This window comes from Primulina tabacum, chromosome 17 (genome assembly GCF_025594145.1).
Source record: "Primulina tabacum isolate GXHZ01 chromosome 17, ASM2559414v2, whole genome shotgun sequence".
In the NCBI taxonomy this organism is placed as follows: Eukaryota; Viridiplantae; Streptophyta; class Magnoliopsida; order Lamiales; family Gesneriaceae; genus Primulina; species Primulina tabacum.
The window spans coordinates 12,502,889-12,521,745 of NC_134566.1; the positions used below are offsets into that span (position 1 = coordinate 12,502,889).

Here is an 18,857-nt window from a genome sequence, read left to right on the forward strand (position 1 = left end):
TTTACATCAATAAGAAGCTTATTTCAATATTTCTACAATTTATCACAACATAGTCCAAAAATGAGAATCAAACATATAATGAAAATGAAGGGAAGTAACTTCAATTTCCTAAGCCAAAACTGGATCCGAGTTGTCCTGATGAGCTATCAAACGAAGAATCCGCATCTTGAGTAGGCGGCTTCGGCTCGGACTCGACATCTCGTGAATTATTAATTAACACTTCATAATCATTGAAATAATTTAATTCGGGAGCCGTGGGATACATGAAATCCTTTAAATAATCCTCCCACAAAAGATGGTCATCAGGGAAAATGGGATCATTTTCGGGATTGAAGTTTGATGTTGAAGGAATATTGCATTGTTTATCATAGCTACTGTCTATGATCTTAAGGCTTGTTTGGATGTTGAGAAATGGTTCTTGTTGGGATTCGTTAATTCGATTTTCGTGGGATATCGAAGGTGTTTTCGGTTCATTTTGATGATGGATTATTGGGAATGGGATTGGTGGATCACTACGGCACGTGTGGAGTCCTTTGTAAGTGACTTCGAATGTTGTCGGATCTTCATCTGATCTTTGTATTTGCTTTCTAGCCAAACAACCTTTCCCTTGAGTGCACCTATAATATCCCCTGCAAATTGAGAATATATAAATATAAAAAAGGGATTATGAGTATATATATATTTCAAAATATATAATTATTTATTTCATTTGTCTCAAAATAATCAACCACGAATTTTAATTCACTTTTTATAGATATCATATATATTTGTGAAAATCTTATAGCAGCACTTAATGATGTGAATCGTTTAAAATTTGAAATCCTGGTGCCAGATAAACCATATGCCGATGTTACTTGACATTTTGACGATCGGTGAACGTGAAATCAATAAACAAACAGTTGACATTCTGTTAATAATGTAACCTTTTGAAATAAATAAGGAGAATTTAGCTGTCGAGGAAGGACAAATATGGTGGCAAAAGCTCAAAAGAAAACAAAACGACAACAAAGAGGTCCTTGGATGTGCTCAAGCAAACCTAATTCTTTAAAATAACATTATATATATATATATATATATATATATGATATGTACAACTAACTTGTGTGTTTTCATTGAGGTTTACCCAATGTGACTAGTTGACTCGGCATTCTAAGAACTTTTTAGTTTTATCAACTTGTGACACTTGCATATATGTACTACTTTGCATGTATATTTTATGGGTTTGATTGAGGTCCAAACATGTTATATATATCAAGTGGAAATATACATGTACATATACATACAGACACATACGTTATACATACCTAGGATTTTTGGATCGTTGGATGTCTTTTTGGCCGTATTTTCTCCATCTGTGGCCATCATCAAGCTGTCTCTCTTTTGCTGTCTCTCCACATAATACCATTTTTTGTGTCCACTTTGGCACTCCCTTTGATCCGCTGAAAATTTATACCAGATATCCACACATCGTTTAGTACAAAATTCACTCTAATCCTCGCTCTTTGTTAAGTAGGCAAGAAAACATTCAAATCACTATTTAACAATCACGCGACTCATAGTAAATTTATCGTCACAAGTCATAACATGAAAATCAAAATCACAAATAGATAAATATATAAAATTAAAAATACACTGATATATACGTCATTTTACTGGTAAACCCTATGGTGGGCATCTAAAAAGTTTACTAAACTTGGAACCAAAATTTGATTTATATGAGGTAGAAATACAACTTTAGACCATATGATACGGTGTATAATTTTGGTATATAAAATGTGAAGGAATTGAAATATACAAGAAAGTACTTTTTATACCTTATCCTACAAGCCTGATCTTCTTGATTTGAATGACTGCTGTGAGGGCTCGCGGTGAGTGGCGTACCGGGAGAATCAGACATTGTTGCCGCCATCACACCACCGCATACTGGCGGTGCCCTGCCACTAGCACCGCCAGCGATACGGCCACCATGTTCGATCACGGACAAGGCACGATCGTAGGTATTTAATATTTCATTCAGCAGATAAAAGAGAGTTTCCTGTGAAGAAGACTGCGCATTCATATGCAGTTGTAGCTGCCCAGCCAGCTCTCCCCCATGTGTCAGCTCTTTTTCGAGATTCTTCAAGACCGAATCTGATGGAAACTTCTCCATTTCTTGAACAAAAAATCAAAGTGCAGACTAACAAATTCGAATTCTGGTAAGGGAAAAAAATAGAAAATGGTGTCATTATATATGAGAACTTTGCTCGGTTTGAACGGGAAAACACAGGAGATGACACGAGGAGAAGAAGAACGACAATGAAATTTGACTGAGTTATTAATTAAATGAAACCATTTCTTTTCCCAGTTTTTGGTCAATAAGAATTGGGTTTGAACCAATTTACTCGGTAGTGGTGACCATTCAACGCATCACTACATGCCAACGCGATCTAAATTAAGTCACACTTCGTACAATGTAAAATCTATAAACAATCAAGAATAAATTATTCTTTTAAATATAAAATAAATTAAATAACAATTTTATGCAGTTTTTTTTTAAAAAAATAATAAAGTTTCACCTTTCCACGCTTTTTTTAAAAAAAAAATATTTGTTGGAAAATAGAGGATTACTATTTCAGAAAAGAACAAAGCTGCCTTTTGGAAAGAAAAAAAATAGACGTCGATAATATTAATTATTAATAATGTGAATTAAATTATAAACTTAAAGATAACTAGATATATACTGGTTGAAAGACCGATGACAAATGAACTGTAGTGGAAAAGTATATTTATGAATAAATAAAATAAAATAAGATATGTGATCCAACTAAATTATATATATTAATTATTCAATAAAATATACTAATTAGTATATTTTATGAATAAATAAAATAAGATACGGGATCCAACTAAATTATATATATTAATTATTAAGTAAAATATACTAATTTAGTATATTTTATGAATAAATAAAATAAAATTAGTATATTTTATGAATAAATAAAATAAGATATGGGATCCAACGAAATTATATATATTAATTGTTCAATAAAATATACTAATTTACTAAATTAGTATATTTTATGAATAAATAAAATAAAATAAGATATGGGATCCAACTAAATTATATATATTAATTGTTCAATAAATTATACTAACAAAAGAAATTCCACTTCAAACCACGCAACGCGTCGTCTTAGTACTGACGAGTACAGTTTACGCTTCAGACATGTTGAAGCATTATATTATAATATCGAATAAATAAATAATGTTTGAAGATTATTTATGCAATATTAATATTCAAGCTTAAACAAATATTAAGTATTTCCCAAGTCTAAAGTACCGCGTTTAATTATTCTACTATGATAGTAATGGGAAATTCGGGTGGTTTAGATTTGAATTCGAGTCGATTTATTTGTTATAATATTCGAATTCGCGCTCGAAGCACATGAATACCATATTGGTATGATAGTTAATTAACTGATGAGGTACAATCGAAATTAGTTATTATAGAATGAACGGTACACAATTAAAGTATTTTTTTCGATTTCCAGTTAGGAAATTTTAAATTTTAGTAAAATAGAGACAATTCAAAAGTTTTCCTTGCATAAATTACATCCTTAATTAACAACTCTCTTTTTTTTTATTCCAAAACAGACATTATTTATCAGTGTAGGCGATTGTGTAGATTATAATAATTTGATTGTTATTTATTTGTAATTAAATGTAATCACAAACTAGGAACAATAATGCTATTGTGTTAAATATATATGTATTTTATATAGATAATGTGATAATTTTTTTCATTTGGAAAGTGAATAAAATATGATGGTTACGATTAAATTACAAATGATTAATTTAATCATCTATATTTTTATGTTATTTTTTTTTATTCAATGAAAAACAAATTTATTAATTAGAATTGAAAAATTATTATTTTGACTTATGTACGAATCTGAATTTTAATTTATGTTTGGTGTCAAATTAAACTAAAAAGTCAGTTTAAAGAGGAATGATTGTCTTAAGTTAGTATATATATATTTTATCGAACTGATGTTGGACAACAAATACGCTATCTTTACGTCTAAAGATGAACATATAGAGTATGAAGTTTACAAGTGGTCCAAATATGAACAGAACTAGTGGCTTAAATATATACAATCTAACACATATTAGCAGTGGCGGAGTCAGGATTTGAAATATACTCGAGCTAAATTTTTTTAACAAAAAACAAAATAATCCATAACAATTAAAATAATAACTATGATACATGTTCATCGTAGTCCCAAACAGTTCCTCATTAACAAGATCTTCAATATTTTGGTTATTGAACTCGTAAGATTCAGAAACCGACAAAACATTGACAATGTAATATTATATCTCAATCATCCTGCAAGAAAAATTAATGAAGATCAAATAAAATGAATATCTCTAAAATCATTCATTTAATTTTAGATGATTAAATTAAATATTTTTAAACTAAAATATACAAAGATAATATGTATAGACATAATCTTACTATTGAAGCTGTGATCTACGATTCTACGAAGTATAATATTCATCAATTATAGAATCTGAGTCTATATTTGAAGCAAACTCTCTCACAATGTAGATAATCATTGAATTTGTCAGAAAACAATCTCCCATTTTACTACGAAAAACTGTTTTAACATGCTTCACAGCCGAAAATGCACGCTCCGTAGTTGCCATGGAAACAGGCAAAGTTAAACTAGACGGATCAACTTGTCAATCAAATCTTAATGTTGCAACTTTTTTGTTTCAAATAACCCTCGGCACAATTCTGAGATAGTGTACATTTTCTGAAAATCTTCATGACAAACTACATCGAGCTCAAAATGTTGCAGCTGACACCTCAAATGATGCATTTCCTGTTCAGTGAAGTCCTCGGGATAATACTTCTCAGCGAAAGTACAAATCTTGTCAATGTTGAACCATTTAAAATTATCTTTTGGATCCAAAGCAGAGATGAGAATTAGAAGTTCAACTGTCTCATCACTGAATCTAGAGTTTAACTCTTCCAACTGAAAATCTATTGCAACATTAAATATATCATAACGAAAGTGATGTTCAACTGTGATGATATCCTTTTTCTTGCATGAACGAGCAGAATGCTTATAATGAGAACTCATCTCCGGTATATCGACATCCAATCTTGTGCAAAATGATTTTACATATGAAAGAAGAATATCAAAACCATCATTTCTCAATCTCAGGAAAAGTTCTTTAATCGTAGAGACCAAACCTATTGCACTTATGATATCAAGAGATTTTTGTTGCAAGGCACGGGAAAGCAAATTTGTGATCCCCATAATTTTATGCATCAAATGCAAAAATAAAAATGAAATCAAAAGATTACATCACTATTAATGAACCACCAGCTTCCCCGCGCATTGAAGTAGAGGTGCCATCAATGATAATGTTTTCGAGCACATTAATAGTTGTATCATACATATCTATCAAGCTGCAAATAGAATCAAAATGGGATCTCCAACGAGTAGTACCCGCTCGATGCAAAGTACCAATCTTATTAGCTCCTCGCCCAGTCCCGCGTTCACCGGCAACAACAGAACGTGCAATTTCATTAACTTGATAAGATTGTAACTCAGCATTGCGCTTGGAAGAAGATGTAACAAGATTGACAATAGTCGTCAGATTTGAAAAGAAAAGCCATATAGAGATCTCTTTTTCAGCTGCTGCAACTAATTCTAATTGGAGTTGATGGGCAAAACAATGTACATAATATGCATAGGGGAAATCTTTAAGAAATAAAGCTTGCAATCCATTAAAATCACCACTCATGTTACTAGCACCATCATACCCTTGGCCTCGCATATTATGAATTTCTAGATTATATCTAATGAGGACATCACATATTTTTTTTTTGAGTGTTGCAGATGTGGTGTCATGAACATGAACAATTTGAAAAAAAATGCTCCCGCAGAAAACCATGTGCATCAACAAATCTCAAAATTATAGCCATCTGTTCTTTGTTAGATACATCTTTCGCTTCATCCACCAAAATAAAAAACTTAGAATCTCCAGTTTCATCACGAATTTTATTTCTGACTCTATTACCAATAATATGCAAGATTTCTTTTTGAACTTCTGGTGATGTATATCTTGCATTTCTCGGAGCCTTGTCTAAGATAACATCTTCAATACTAGCATTCCATTTTCCCAATAGTTTTAACATCTCAATAAAATTACCACGATTTTGGGAATATGAAGATTCATCATGACCTCTCAATCTACATCATTGCAAACTAAGCCAATGGACACACTCAATTGTTGCTGCAAGCCTTAACCGATTTTTTTGAATATGTTCAGAAGTTTCTCGATTCATAACTACATCTATATGCCTAGTGACATTCATCAAATCAACAACAGATTTTGAAGATTTATTGTGTGTCGAGTTAGAACTTCCCATGTGAGACAAAAAAGCACACTTTGCTCCATCATTAACGCGTTTTCAACTTATAAACCCTTCAATTGTAAATGTAGATTTTTGTGCTTCACCTAATTCAAAAAGATAGAACGGAAAACAAAATATTGCATCCTTCGAATGAGAGTACTCTAACCATGGAAACTTTTTAAACCATGTATATTGAAATTGACGACACTGCTTTCCTGATTCAGACCGTGGGTATTCCGACAATTTAGGTTGATATGGCCCTATTTTGATATAAGTTTGTCTAATTTCATCACGATGATTAACAGGATGTTGCAACATAGAAATACGCAATCCAGGATCTCGTTTAAGGGAAGTTTCATCAAACACAACTCTTTTAGATTTAGAAGGAGTTCCGGGCTCCTCCATATGAATGGATGCATGAGTCTCGATCCTCTCATATGATGAAGGATTATCAATTGTTGGCTGAAAGAATGATAAAATATTTTTTTCCCTCTTTCTCTCTTGATTTGGCATTAAAATAACCTAATATAAACAAAATTATTAAATTTAGATTAGAACCAAATAATATAGAGTACATAGATAAATTTAATGTTAATAACATGACAATACTCGATAAACAACTTTTCTCCCCCTTTAAATCTCCCACACTCTCATTTTCAAAGCATTTACCAATCAAAACCATTACAGAAATGCAACATGGTGAACTCTCCGATCTCGAATATCTTTTTCCTCCGCCATTGTCTCTGCTACGCCATTGTCTCACAAATTAATTTTTTTTAAAAAAAAAAACATTTCTTACCCAAATTTAACTTGCCTCTCAGCGCTCGAGATAAATCGTGCCCCCTTTCCATCGAAAGTTTTACTTCTTTTACATTGCAATATATTGTTTTTTTAAAACTATGGTGGGTTCACACTCACCCACGCATAAATCAAAACCGATATTGTGAAAAAGAATAAAGAGCAACAAAGATTCAGAAGCATGAAACATAGTTGCCTAGATTCATTCAACAACCAGAAGAACAAATAAACACCAAAAATCAAATGCACAACTGAAGCCCAAACAAACCTTGCGCTAGGAGAGGAGATGAGCGACACGATGGGTTGAGACTTGGGAGGAGGGTTCGCTTCTCAGCTTCTTAAGCGTCTTCAATTTTTTTTTCTTTTCACAATATCAAACACAATTGGACTTTGGAACATGGGCTTATAGAATTTGGACTTGGGCTGGACAAAAACTATTACATACTAAAAAAAAACAATTGGGCCACCCGGACTGTACTTGGGCTGGACAAAAACTGTTATATACTAAAAAAAAAATTGGACCACCCGAACTACAGCCCAAGTGTCCACAAGTCTCCTTCCACCCCCTGCATATTAGTGACCTAACTATAAAAAACTCAACACATAACATAATTTAAAAGTATCTAATATTATTTTAAAATTGAAATTTGAACGTCACTCAACTCTAAAAAATAATTGGAAAAAGCATATCATATATATATATATATATATATATATATATATAACTAAATTTTTTTTATACAATCAAACATGAAACAATTAACAATAACTTGCTAGAAGGTCTTATGCGTTGTGCATGATCTAGATGGATGACGAAACATTTGTTCGGACAGTGCATACACACGTGACGGGCTAGATTAAATGACTTTTTTAATATTAAATAAAATAGTCTAAAGTGAAAATAATTTACCCCCATTTTCTACCCTAGTGAGATTGCATGGAGGACATGCACGTAGCCACGTGCCCAACCCCATTAACTCTGTCTCACACCTCATCACCCGTACCCCCACACATGGCTGCTTCAAAAGTGCTGCCGAAATCCTCAGTCGAATCTAGAAATCGCACACCATTGTAAGTCCTTTTCCATTGTTTTCTGAGCTGAAAATGGTGAAGCTTGCGTCGGCCCGGGAAATCCGAATGTACGGCCCGAGATGGGCTCGTAACAGATCGGAATATATAAACGCCGGCCTGTACGTTTTCGCGACGATCGTGCTTGTGTGTGGATTCGCGAGCCTGTGGACAAGCCAGGCTCGATACGGGCTGGTTTTGGCCATGATAGGTTTGTTGATAATTTTATTGGTTAACGTGCATGATCTTGTTGCGCATCTCGCCGGAATCGATTACAGGTTGCCGTTGATGGAGCTCGATTTGCAGCTGGGGCTCGTGGAATTCGCCGGACCGTTGGTTTTTGCTATCGGCACTATTCTTTTTTTCTTGGCCACTCTTTTTCTATTCATTCAGGTATCGTGCTTATTACGTGTTACCTGCTGGGTATCTTTTAATTTCGATCGGTTGAATTTGGAGTTAAACCCTCCAGCTTATTCATCCGATTCACGCAAAATTTCAGTTATCTGATTTCCTGGTTTTGATTCAATCTTCCATTTCGTAATTAACTCGTGGATTGGATGACGAATGACTGGATAATAAATAGAAAATACGAGGATTTAAATAATATATTATTCAGGGAAAACCATTCTTGATTGATCGGTACGATGTATCTTTGCGATTTTAGTCATATGTATAGTCAAATTTCACGTGTATCTTTGGTTTGTAATTTTAGTCATTTTCATACTAATATTGTAAAATATTGTGAATTAAGGCCATTTATGCATCTTATGTACTGATGAATATTTGTTTTTTTCTTCTTTACCAAATTGTCGAGTGAATCAAAGGTATTTCCATTTGATACTTTTGGAGTTTATAATGTTGACTGTCCCTCATCTATGCTATATTGATACAAGGTTGAGGGGCCTTGAGTACATGAAGTTTTGGTGTCAAGATCAGTTTCTTATGTTCCAAAAACACTTCTTTCAAACTACAAAAGACTCTGTTTTATTTAATAATAGTGGCAATTTTCCCTGTGCATTTTTTGACAGGCAGGAAAACGATACGACTATAATAAGTTGGAACTACATGCTTTAAACATGCTTATTGCTGGTCCAGTTCTATGGTTGCTTGGATCCATCCACAACTCCTGTCAAATCTATGAGAGAGCGGACGGGACTGTTCAGATCTTGCAGGAGAGTGTTCATATACCATTCATGATGGCGAGCTTGTTGTTCCTAGTCGGCGGTATTATCAACAGCCGAGAGCAGATTGGTTACGATCGCCGTGGCTTGGATCTTCTGGTATTTTATTCACTTGGTTAAAACGATTGAATATGCTTGTGATATTCTGTTCATATATGCTGACCTGCTCCCGTCGCGTATGTCCACCTTTGTGAAAAATTGCATTTTTACATCAAGTTTTGTGTGGAAACCATGTCTATTTGTGTAGCTTGAACTTTAAATTTGAATGTTGTGTCGAGTTGTGACGCAATGCGATTAGAACTTCCGAGTCGAAAGTAATTTTAGATAAACTATTAAACCCTGTTTCATGCTCCTGAGGCGGTGAAAGCCACCTAGAAACTGTTGTGTGTTCTGTACGAGTCTCAGTTATATTAATGGTTACTGAAAAGAATGAAGGCTGATTAATGTACACGAGTTTCTTGATCAAATGTTCTACACTTTTAAGACACTAGTTGTTGAGGCTGCTCAATGTATGGACTGAATGATTAATTGACTTCTAAAATGAGACAAATGGGTGCAGGGTGAATCATGGATTTGGTTGTGTGTATCCGGAAGCATATTGCTTTTTCTCGGGGGCGTGGCAAACGTCCTAAAAGTTTTTGAGATGCAACATGGTAGTGAACCAAGACTAGAGAAGCTGCGGGGTGGTGCACAAGACCGTTTGGTTCGCATAAGAGAGGGGCAAGTGCCACTCATCGGAGAAGAACAGCAGAGGCAACATAGGCCAATAGCTAGGGATGAGGGGCAACCGAGAGAGAGGCAGGTGCCACCAGTTAGAGAAGAACAGTGGAGGCAGCAAAGACCAGCTGCCGTGGAGGAGGGGCAGTCTGGCGTGACTACAACCCCTTACAAGGATGTTCTTGTTGGTTAGGGCATCAAACATTTTCTTCCATTTTTGCATGAAAAGTGAAAGCAATAAGAATGTACATGGATCTTGTGTTCCACTTTGGAAACCTGAGAGAAACTTGTGCTTTGATTTGGTTTTTCATGAAAACTGGGGCTGAATTATGCTTGTTTCTTGTCTTGCATTGTCGAGACTTTTATAGATAATCTAATCTTGCTTGGACGATGCTTTGATACTAAAAGAAATTGAATTATCAATATTTTAAAAATATTATTTGTACTCGTGATTTTAATGGTATATGAGGTACTTGTAATTTTTTTGGGAGATTGTATTGAATAATTTGATACAAGTTTGTTTTTGTTTTTAAAAAATAGCAACCTAATAATAAATTATTACCTTATATTTATATTAATATTAGAAATTCAATTATTAATATCTACTACTATACATAAAGAATCTCTTGACAGACAAAAAAAAGCATTTTTTCTTTAAAATTGTCAAAAAATTTACAAATTACAATTTGGTTTTTTTGTTTTTTTTTAAATTACAATTTATTTTATAAATTTGAAAACTATGATATAATCTTCATGTACATACGTTAAAAAATATTAGAAAAATAAATATGGACCATAAAAATTCAATCATTGTGTTGGATGCTGGCAAAATACCACCCCTTCGAGGGTAAAGAATGAGTTGGCTCCAAGATGCAGCAAAACAAGTTTATACAGAAGGAAAACGGTATTTACTAAGCCAAAAGGATGTAAAGATAAGCTGTGCTGTTTGCATTATATTAAATTCTACTGAACTTGAAAATATCTGTCTGGTCTTCAATGGGGAGCGTTCCAATATTAAAGACAACAGAATCAGAAGCAATGTTATGCACCTCTCTTTATCATTTCCTATGGCTGTGAAGTGAAAGCGATGTCTTCATTCTTGGAGTTGGGGGAAAGAGACGTCGAGCTCTCCGACTTCCGAATTTTCTTATTCAGATGCCTCATTGGTCCCAGTTATCACCTGAAGAAGTTCCAGCGGAGTAGCTGCAGGATCCAGCTCCAGGCAATCTTTGGGGGCGTTTTGAGCTTCTTGGCCAGAAAGTAAATGATTTGGGACCTGATGAGAAAATCGGAACATTTCTTCCTTGGGTATTCTCTTGATCAATTCAGGGTCCAAATTTGAAAAAAATACTGTTTTGAACCCGGCCACCTTTACAAGAGGAGCAACAGTGACACCCATATCCTCGCTATAGTCAGCTAATACCGTCACCATATCGTACTTGTGTATAACTTCATCAGGTGTCTGCTCACTCCAATCAGACGACCAGTTTTTGTAGAGTGCCCAAACATCACCCTTCCTGGGGAGTAATAAAATGCCTCCACGCAGCCTTTTCGAACAACTAACCTTGTGAGAAAAAGCATTGATGAATTTACAAGTTTCATATTTGCCCACCCTAAATTCTCCGCATGTTTTATAGAAACCTGAGCCTATCCAGTCTAGAGTACTAAATTCACTGTTGGTTTTTGAGTTAAGCCAGCTGATCCTCAACTTAAATGGCTTCCTAGAGATGACCTTGTTGATTAGAGCATAGAAACGTGGCATGCCATCATCATTGTCATATGCAGCCCAAACTTCATTATCTCCAAAAGAACTTTCAGTTCTATCCAGGTCAAAATCATGAAAATCGGGATCTGGAACATTTATGGATGCCACTGCAGGATCATTTCTCATGGCATTACCAGAAGCACAGTCAACCTGATATTTTTCTGCTTCCTTAGCTATCCTGGCAGCAGACGACTCACCTTGAATTATCTCTTTCTTGCTTGCTTTCATCTTGTCTTTCTCTTTAGTCACAGGCTTGGACATCATCTCCAGCTGCCATTCATTTAGCTTCTTTTGAGTCTCCCGTCGGGCCTTGACCATAAGCATGTTACGGGTTTCCATGGCTGTCAACTCTCTAGTAATGTTTGGCTTATGGTATGTTCCAGAAAAATCATAAACGCTTGATCCAGCACTCGCACTGGAAGTTCCAAATCCACCATGTCCCTGGGCTGAATTATTGTTAGTTCCAGATCTCCTGACATCTTCATCTAATTTTCTCTTTTTTATATACGCCTCCCACCCAGAGGAGGCATGTGATTCAGTGTGTGCTCTCTTCAACTTATCTCGTGCCAGTTGAACAACATTGGCAGCTTTTACAGCAATGGAAGGATCTCTGCTACCTACAGTAGCTGTTCCAGAGAGTGAATCCTGATGTTGGTTAACATACCTATTGGAATTTGGACCTGACTGGCCTGTTATCGACTTTTGAGCAGCTCCACAATTTTTTCCAGGATCGTGAGCATTTCGATTGGGAACATGATTACCATGAGTAGGGTGCTGCCGCCGAGGAAACTGATTGGTTGGATCGGAACAATTGTATGGCGAAGCAGTCTCTGTAGCCTTAAAGGCCTTTTTACAATTGCGACAAAGAAGAGTATTGTTTAGATATATCTTCACATACTCATAATGGATCTTGCACAAATCACATATCGTCCAGAAAGTATCAGTTCTTTGATGGGATGGAGTAGGAGTAGGAGTAGTAGGAGTAATAGGAGTAGGAGTAGGAGTAGGAGTAATAGGAGTAGGAGCAGGTTTAGGGGGCACCTTCACATAATTATTTTGGGTCACTGGAACGGATGTCCTGCTTGCAAAATTGTAATACCCATTCGCCCTGGGTGCCGCTGATGGACCACCATTATGCACAGGAACCTTCTGGAGAAACCCCTTGGAGACCCTCCTTTGATTATAAGCCAACCTCTTTGCCTTATCAGATAACAAAGTCCATGCTTCAGAAACCAGTTTAAATGCACCTTCGGCACCGACAGATTTATTTTTATCAGGGTGCAGCATGAGGGCAAACTTCCGGTACTGTTTTCTTATTGCTACATCATCAGCCGAGGGGCTTACACCAAGTACTCCGTACCAATCTACTTCCCCACTTATCTTATTCTCTGCAGACACATACACATCCAGTGTCGCCAACAACTGGGATATGCCATCCAACCCTGCATACAGAGTTTGAGCTTTCAAGGCAAATTTTCTCGCATCTCCAAAATCCTTTTTCTCTAACTTGCCGTTAGCAATTGATTTGGCCCGGAGGGCTTCATCTTTATTGCACTCCATCCTTCAAAGTGATATGCCTCTAGTTTTTCATTTTATAATCAATGCATGTACTCTTAAGTCGCAACAAGAACTATTGAATAACAGGGATTGTTTGGCAACAAAGGTCTTCCAAAATAATAATTTCCAAGTACCTGAAGCCTGACAGAGGATAAAATATATGTTTTACAAAAATTACAAATACAACAATCCCAGAACAGAACCATTCTGATTAAAAAGCAACATTCACAGAACAGTCTGAGTTCGTAAACAACATCATGTGAGTCATTTTTTGACAACTATCAAGATTTACTAGGGGTGAAGGATCATGATAAACCTAGCAACCCCGTCATTACAGCATATCGGCAACTAACACGCTCATGACTTCAAATTCCAAAGTAATATCCTCAAAAGCTTGGAACCACATGTGAAATCAATAATTGAAATCACAACTAAAATAAAGATGCAAAAAACTCGGCATGCACCATGTCTAACAGCAACGGTGCAGCCAACAGATTGATAAGCCCACAACAATTACATTAAAATTTAAACCAGCCCCCCATTATTGAGCACCCTATCTTCTCAACATTTGAAATAAATCTCAAGAACTAAAGGCGGATAAACACGGACAGTAAATTTACGAAGAAGAAGCAGCGACACTCTATCATTACCTATGATGAACAAGTATCGACGTTGGATTAGATAATTTTCAAATTTATAATATGAACCAAAATGATACGGTTAATTTATATAAAGATAAAAACAAATAAACAATAAACGTGCACAAATGATGCATACGTATATTAGTAACAAAAAATATCATGAACACGTCAACAATTAAATTAAACATTTTTTTGTGCAACACATTAAATTTCAAGTTTATTTTAAAATCAATCTAATGATCACAAATAATAATGCACACGTATTATAAAAAGTGCACTTTGTTTTTATCAATAACTCCAGATAATATTATTTTGATTTTTTTTGAAAAAATTAATAATGAAAAATTCTTAATTTTTTAAAATATTGCCAAAAATGATCCCTACTACTTTTAAAATCTAAGATAATTCTTATCCAATCAGACATGATCAGGATACTCCATTGACCTTATCGGATGCTGTATCCAACAAATTTTTAAAGTTCCTCATCGGATGCTTACAGTAACTGTACCCACATCTACCATATTCAGGGAGTGTCTGATGGAATACATGGTCATTTTTAGAGTATCCATATATCATATATCATGATATATGGAACCTATATTTTTGCTATCTGATTCAACTTAGATGGATGGAAACTTTTCTAATACGCCAAAAGGAGACATCTGCATAATCATACATGAATATCCACTTTCAGATCATCGCCTCAAGTTATTCAATCTGATTAATTTTTAGTTTACAAATTCAAAATTCAAGGGAAATATGCTAAAATATAAAATTCAAAAACTTAATTTCCAGTCTTTAGCCATTGGGTGCTCATAATTCTCATACCATTAGTTTCAACATTATTAATGGATAGAAATACTCTGCGAATACACGAGAATATAATATAATTTCGCCCAATATGCTCGTCTAAACGTCACTAATTCTTTTGGATCTGATCATAGTTGTCAATAGCGAGCTATTGCCCGTATCGAGGCGAAGCGAAGCCCCGTGGCTACAGGCACGGGGCTTCGCGCACTACACTTAGAGATAGCGAGCACTATCGTCACTATCAACGCGACAGCATTTGAGGCGATAGCGTTAATAGCGTCGCTATAGGAAAGAAAAGCTGTAGGACATTTTTTTTAAATAACGCAGAATTTTTTAAGGGCCATTTTGCACAATTTTTAGGCCCAACAATATATGAAATCAACGCTTCTTATCCTCTTCTAATTAAATCTTCTTCATTTCTTCTCTCAATCAACCCTTACATAAACCCTACCATTCTCCACTGTTTCTCCTCTTTTGTTGCTCGTGGCTCGCCGAACATTGGGCTATCGGCCACCGGAACTTACCTTACGTCGTTGTCGGTAAATAGGAACATCTACACATCTAAACCTACAGGAAGCTCGAAGGCCATATCTACACCTACATGAAGCTCGAAGACGGCCACATCTAAGTCTAGACCGAAAAGGCCAATAGGAACATCTACTACATTTAATCTTGTAGATGAAAAGGATGAATTCGACTTTGATGAAAGAAGTGAATAAGAGAATGATGTCGAGCGCTATGCAATTTCAAATGAAGGAGATGGTCTCGGTCTTGATGAAGAAGATGAATTTTAGATTATGTTTTTCTAGTTTTAGAATTGAGGTTTTATATGCTTTACATAGTTGTCAATAGCCGTAGCCCTCGCTATAGCGAATAGCGTGGCGAAGCGACACCACATCGCTGCGGACCGCTACACGCCATGGACTTTGCAATAGCGCTCGCTATCCTCGCTATTCGCACTATAGCGACAATCGCAATAGCTGAAATAGCAGCGCTATTGCAAAGCGAAACTACATACTTATTTTATGTCCTTTTTTTTGCTTTTTAATTTTGGTTTTTTCGGCATACTTAGTTAGGTTTTTGCTGGAAATTATATTTTCCTGCATTTCTTGCTTTATTTTTGTGTCTTCTATGATATTTCAATGAAAAAACTTAAAATAATTTCAGAAATTAGTATTTTACTATTAAAGTTGATGGAATATTATGCTGGAAATTAAGGTTTTAAAAGTGATGTTACTATATGCTTTATATTATATATTTATATACTCGTGGCGCTTTACTTTCAAATAACCCTCGCTATGCTATTCGCTACGCGCTATAGCCATGGGCAACCTTTGCGCTACGGGGCGCTATGCGCAATTGACAACTATGATGCTTTAAACTTATATATTTATTATTTAAGCATGAACAATTGAATTGATGTTAGCATATGCTATATATTATATATTTATATACTTGTGGCGCTTTATTTTCAAATAACCTTTGCTACGCTATTCGCTATAACCACGGGCAACCTTTGCGCTACAGCCACGGGCAACATTTGCGCTACGGGACGCTACGAGCTATTGACAAGTATGGATCTGATCGGATATTTAATTTGATATCTGTAATTCCGTATCTAATCCAGTAATATCACATGGAAAGGTCTTAGTGGATATCTGATTGAGTGTGTTTTCGGGTCGGATACCAATCAATACACATGATTTCTGGAATTTCTGGCACACCTCTACCACCAAGTGCCGTAAAGTTGATGACACAACAACATTAACGTTGAGTAATTGATATTTGCTTATTATGTTATTATTGATTAAATGTATATAAACTACATATGTACATTTATATGGAAACACATCAAATTAAGATCCAAACATAATTCGGAGAATCTAATTAAATCTAACTAAACTATAACGGTACATCTTTCAATTATATGATCTTTTCCAATGATTAGTGATCTGTGAGTTTCTTTCCAATACATTACTGCTTATATTCAATTTTAAAATTATTCATTTTCATGAGACACTAGTAAGACACGACTTCTCAATGATGATTAACCAACAACCATGACGCAACCATGAGTCCATGAACCGTGACATTTAGGTGTTTCCTGCACTTGGAGATAGCTAGTGCTGAGGATTAGCCTTATTTTTTGTTCTAGCGTATTCTTGTCAGATTTAACATCTAACATGAAATTTAAGGAGAAACAACAGTGGCAATGAAGTAGCTCAAATCCTCCGGCAAAAAACCTTAACAAAACATAAACTAATTTCAACAGCATTAAACGAAAACAGCTTAACACTCACAGATCCCAAATTAACCCTTAAATCAACGGAAAGGAGCATTTCCAGTGGATCTAATATAATCATACAAAGATTGTCAAACTGCCTAATTCAATTCAGTACACTGCCCAAAAACCCTAGATTCCAGAAATAAAAATTTAATTTCAACTTAAAACTGCTCACATGAAAAATTAAAGGGAATGTAAAAATTACTCGCGAAATTCGGAATTTGAATAAGCTGGAACAGTGATTGCTTGATCTTTCCCACTCCCCCGCCAAACTTAACTGGGACAAAACCCTAGTGAATAATGGAGAAAGTGATCGAAACAATAGGGCTATGAGGTGGTTGCATTTCCTAGTGACACAAACTATTGGGTTCAGTTCCCATCTAACTAGACTTGGAGTTAACCATGGTTAAATTTGCACATATAGCTTAACCATGGCTGTGAGATGGTTCCATTTCATGGTGGACACAAACTTTTTGGTTCCTACCTCAGTTACCTCACTTGAGTTGGAGTTAACCATGGTTAAATTAACACATTTGGAGTAACCATGGTTACCTTTTAACTCGTGTATTTTCTTAACTCCGGATACTTTTTAACCTTGATCAACTTTTTTTATTTATAAAATTTTAACATCTATATTATTTGAATATAAAATGTGACATAGATTCCAATTCTATCATGTAAACAAAAAAAACCAATAAACAATCATATTGAGATTTTTAAGATCGGAGTAATACTAATGATTGTAAAGTTGTGTAAATTGTATTCTAGGTTTTTTTTAAGAACTGGTTTCTCGTGTGTTACATACACAAGATAATATGATGAATGAATGTATTTTACTAAAAAGAGAACATTAAGCATGTATGCATTTACTTAATCACAAAAAAAAATTGTGAGACGGTCTCACGAGTTAATTTTGTGAGACAGATATCTTATTTGAGTCATCTATTAAAAATAATTACTTTTTATGCCAAAAATTTTAATTATTGTTGTAAATATGAGCATGGTTGACCCGTCTCACAGATAAAAGCCACAAAGGGGTTTATTCTATTCAACATTACCCTCGAGGAGTGGTGCTAGGAAATCTACAATTATAAGTTCAATGAAACTTTGGCTTCATTACATGGCACTTTAGTTAAAAAGCAAGAACATTCCAAGAAACCATTTTGTGATCACATTCAAAGCCCCTTGTACTTTGGAAAGGACCCTTCTTTTGTACACGATTGATTCAATTGCACTATACAAACTAGTTGCTTAACTGAATGTACATGCGTATCGAAAGATAAATTTCAGATTAGTTATTTCCAATATATTATAATTGTTTGACTAAATAGTAAATGAATTTTAAATTTATCTTTCACGAGTTATAATAATTATATGCCGCATTTAGATGAAATGATTTAGATTTAAAGAAATATTTGACAGAGATTTTAAATGCCACCATGTCGAAATGGATTTAAAATTTTACACAATGACTCAAAAAATAATTTTTTTGATTTGAGATCCATTATCGAGTGAATTTATCTAGACACAAATGTATGTTTTAATATGAATTTGAAATCTCTTACTTCGAATCCATCTTAAAGAATTTCAAATACATTTGTATGATTAGGATCAATTGACAACAAGA

At 34.8% G+C, this 18,857-nt stretch overlaps 4 protein-coding genes across 5 annotated transcripts; 1 reads left to right on the forward strand and 3 right to left on the reverse strand.

Annotated features, from left to right (window-relative positions):
• LOC142531205 (putative WRKY transcription factor 30) lies at positions 1–2,288 on the reverse strand. Its single transcript, XM_075637287.1, has 3 exons — positions 1,815–2,288; positions 1,305–1,439; positions 1–629 (listed from the first exon to the last, which is right to left on the reverse strand). The coding sequence occupies exons 1-3, from the start codon at positions 2,147–2,149 to the stop codon at positions 101–103; spliced, it is 999 nt and encodes a 332-aa protein (XP_075493402.1). The 5' UTR covers positions 2,150–2,288; the 3' UTR covers positions 1–100.
• Positions 2,289–4,733: 2,445 nt separating this feature from the next.
• LOC142530497 (uncharacterized) lies at positions 4,734–5,306 on the reverse strand. Its single transcript, XM_075636330.1, has one exon. The coding sequence runs from the start codon at positions 5,304–5,306 to the stop codon at positions 4,734–4,736; it is 573 nt and encodes a 190-aa protein (XP_075492445.1).
• A 2,924-nt stretch (positions 5,307–8,230) lies between these two features.
• Positions 8,231–10,561, forward strand: LOC142531961 (uncharacterized). Its single transcript, XM_075638246.1, has 3 exons — positions 8,231–8,668; positions 9,304–9,555; positions 10,016–10,561. Exons 1-3 carry the CDS (start codon positions 8,312–8,314, stop codon positions 10,364–10,366), a joined length of 960 nt encoding a protein of 319 aa, XP_075494361.1. The 5' UTR covers positions 8,231–8,311; the 3' UTR covers positions 10,367–10,561.
• Positions 10,562–10,955: 394 nt separating this feature from the next.
• On the reverse strand, positions 10,956–17,593 carry LOC142530394 (uncharacterized). Of its 2 annotated transcripts, none has more exons than XM_075636219.1 (2): positions 17,436–17,593; positions 10,956–13,636 (listed from the first exon to the last, which is right to left on the reverse strand). In XM_075636219.1, exon 2 carries the CDS (start codon positions 13,496–13,498, stop codon positions 11,321–11,323), a length of 2,178 nt encoding a protein of 725 aa, XP_075492334.1. In that variant the 5' UTR covers positions 13,499–13,636; positions 17,436–17,593; the 3' UTR covers positions 10,956–11,320. The 2 variants fall into 2 exon arrangements, with proteins under 2 accessions (XP_075492334.1, XP_075492335.1); XM_075636220.1 differs by lacking the exon at positions 17,436–17,593 and adding an exon at positions 17,247–17,422.
• Positions 17,594–18,857: the final 1,264 nt, after the last annotated feature.

What these genes read in the sequence shown, in the direction of transcription:
- LOC142531205 (XM_075637287.1), bottom strand. Translation starts at nt 2,149, where the DNA reads ATGGAGAAGTTTCCATCAGATTCGGTCTTGAAGAATCTCGAAAAAGAG. An exon ending in GATCAGGCTTGTAGGATAAG is followed by an intron (nt 1,440 to 1,814) that starts GTATAAAAAGTA and finishes ATAAATTTTCAG; the next exon opens with CGGATCAAAGGGAGTGCCAA. An exon ending in CAACGATCCAAAAATCCTAG is followed by an intron (nt 630 to 1,304) that starts GTATGTATAACG and finishes CTCAATTTGCAG; the next exon opens with GGGATATTATAGGTGCACTC.
- LOC142530497 (XM_075636330.1), bottom strand. Translation starts at nt 5,306, where the DNA reads ATGGGGATCACAAATTTGCTTTCCCGTGCCTTGCAACAAAAATCTCTT.
- LOC142531961 (XM_075638246.1), top strand. Translation starts at nt 8,312, where the DNA reads ATGGTGAAGCTTGCGTCGGCCCGGGAAATCCGAATGTACGGCCCGAGA. An exon ending in CTCTTTTTCTATTCATTCAG is followed by an intron (nt 8,669 to 9,303) that starts GTATCGTGCTTA and finishes ATTTTTTGACAG; the next exon opens with GCAGGAAAACGATACGACTA. An exon ending in GCCGTGGCTTGGATCTTCTG is followed by an intron (nt 9,556 to 10,015) that starts GTATTTTATTCA and finishes AAATGGGTGCAG; the next exon opens with GGTGAATCATGGATTTGGTT.
- LOC142530394 (XM_075636219.1), bottom strand. Translation starts at nt 13,498, where the DNA reads ATGGAGTGCAATAAAGATGAAGCCCTCCGGGCCAAATCAATTGCTAAC.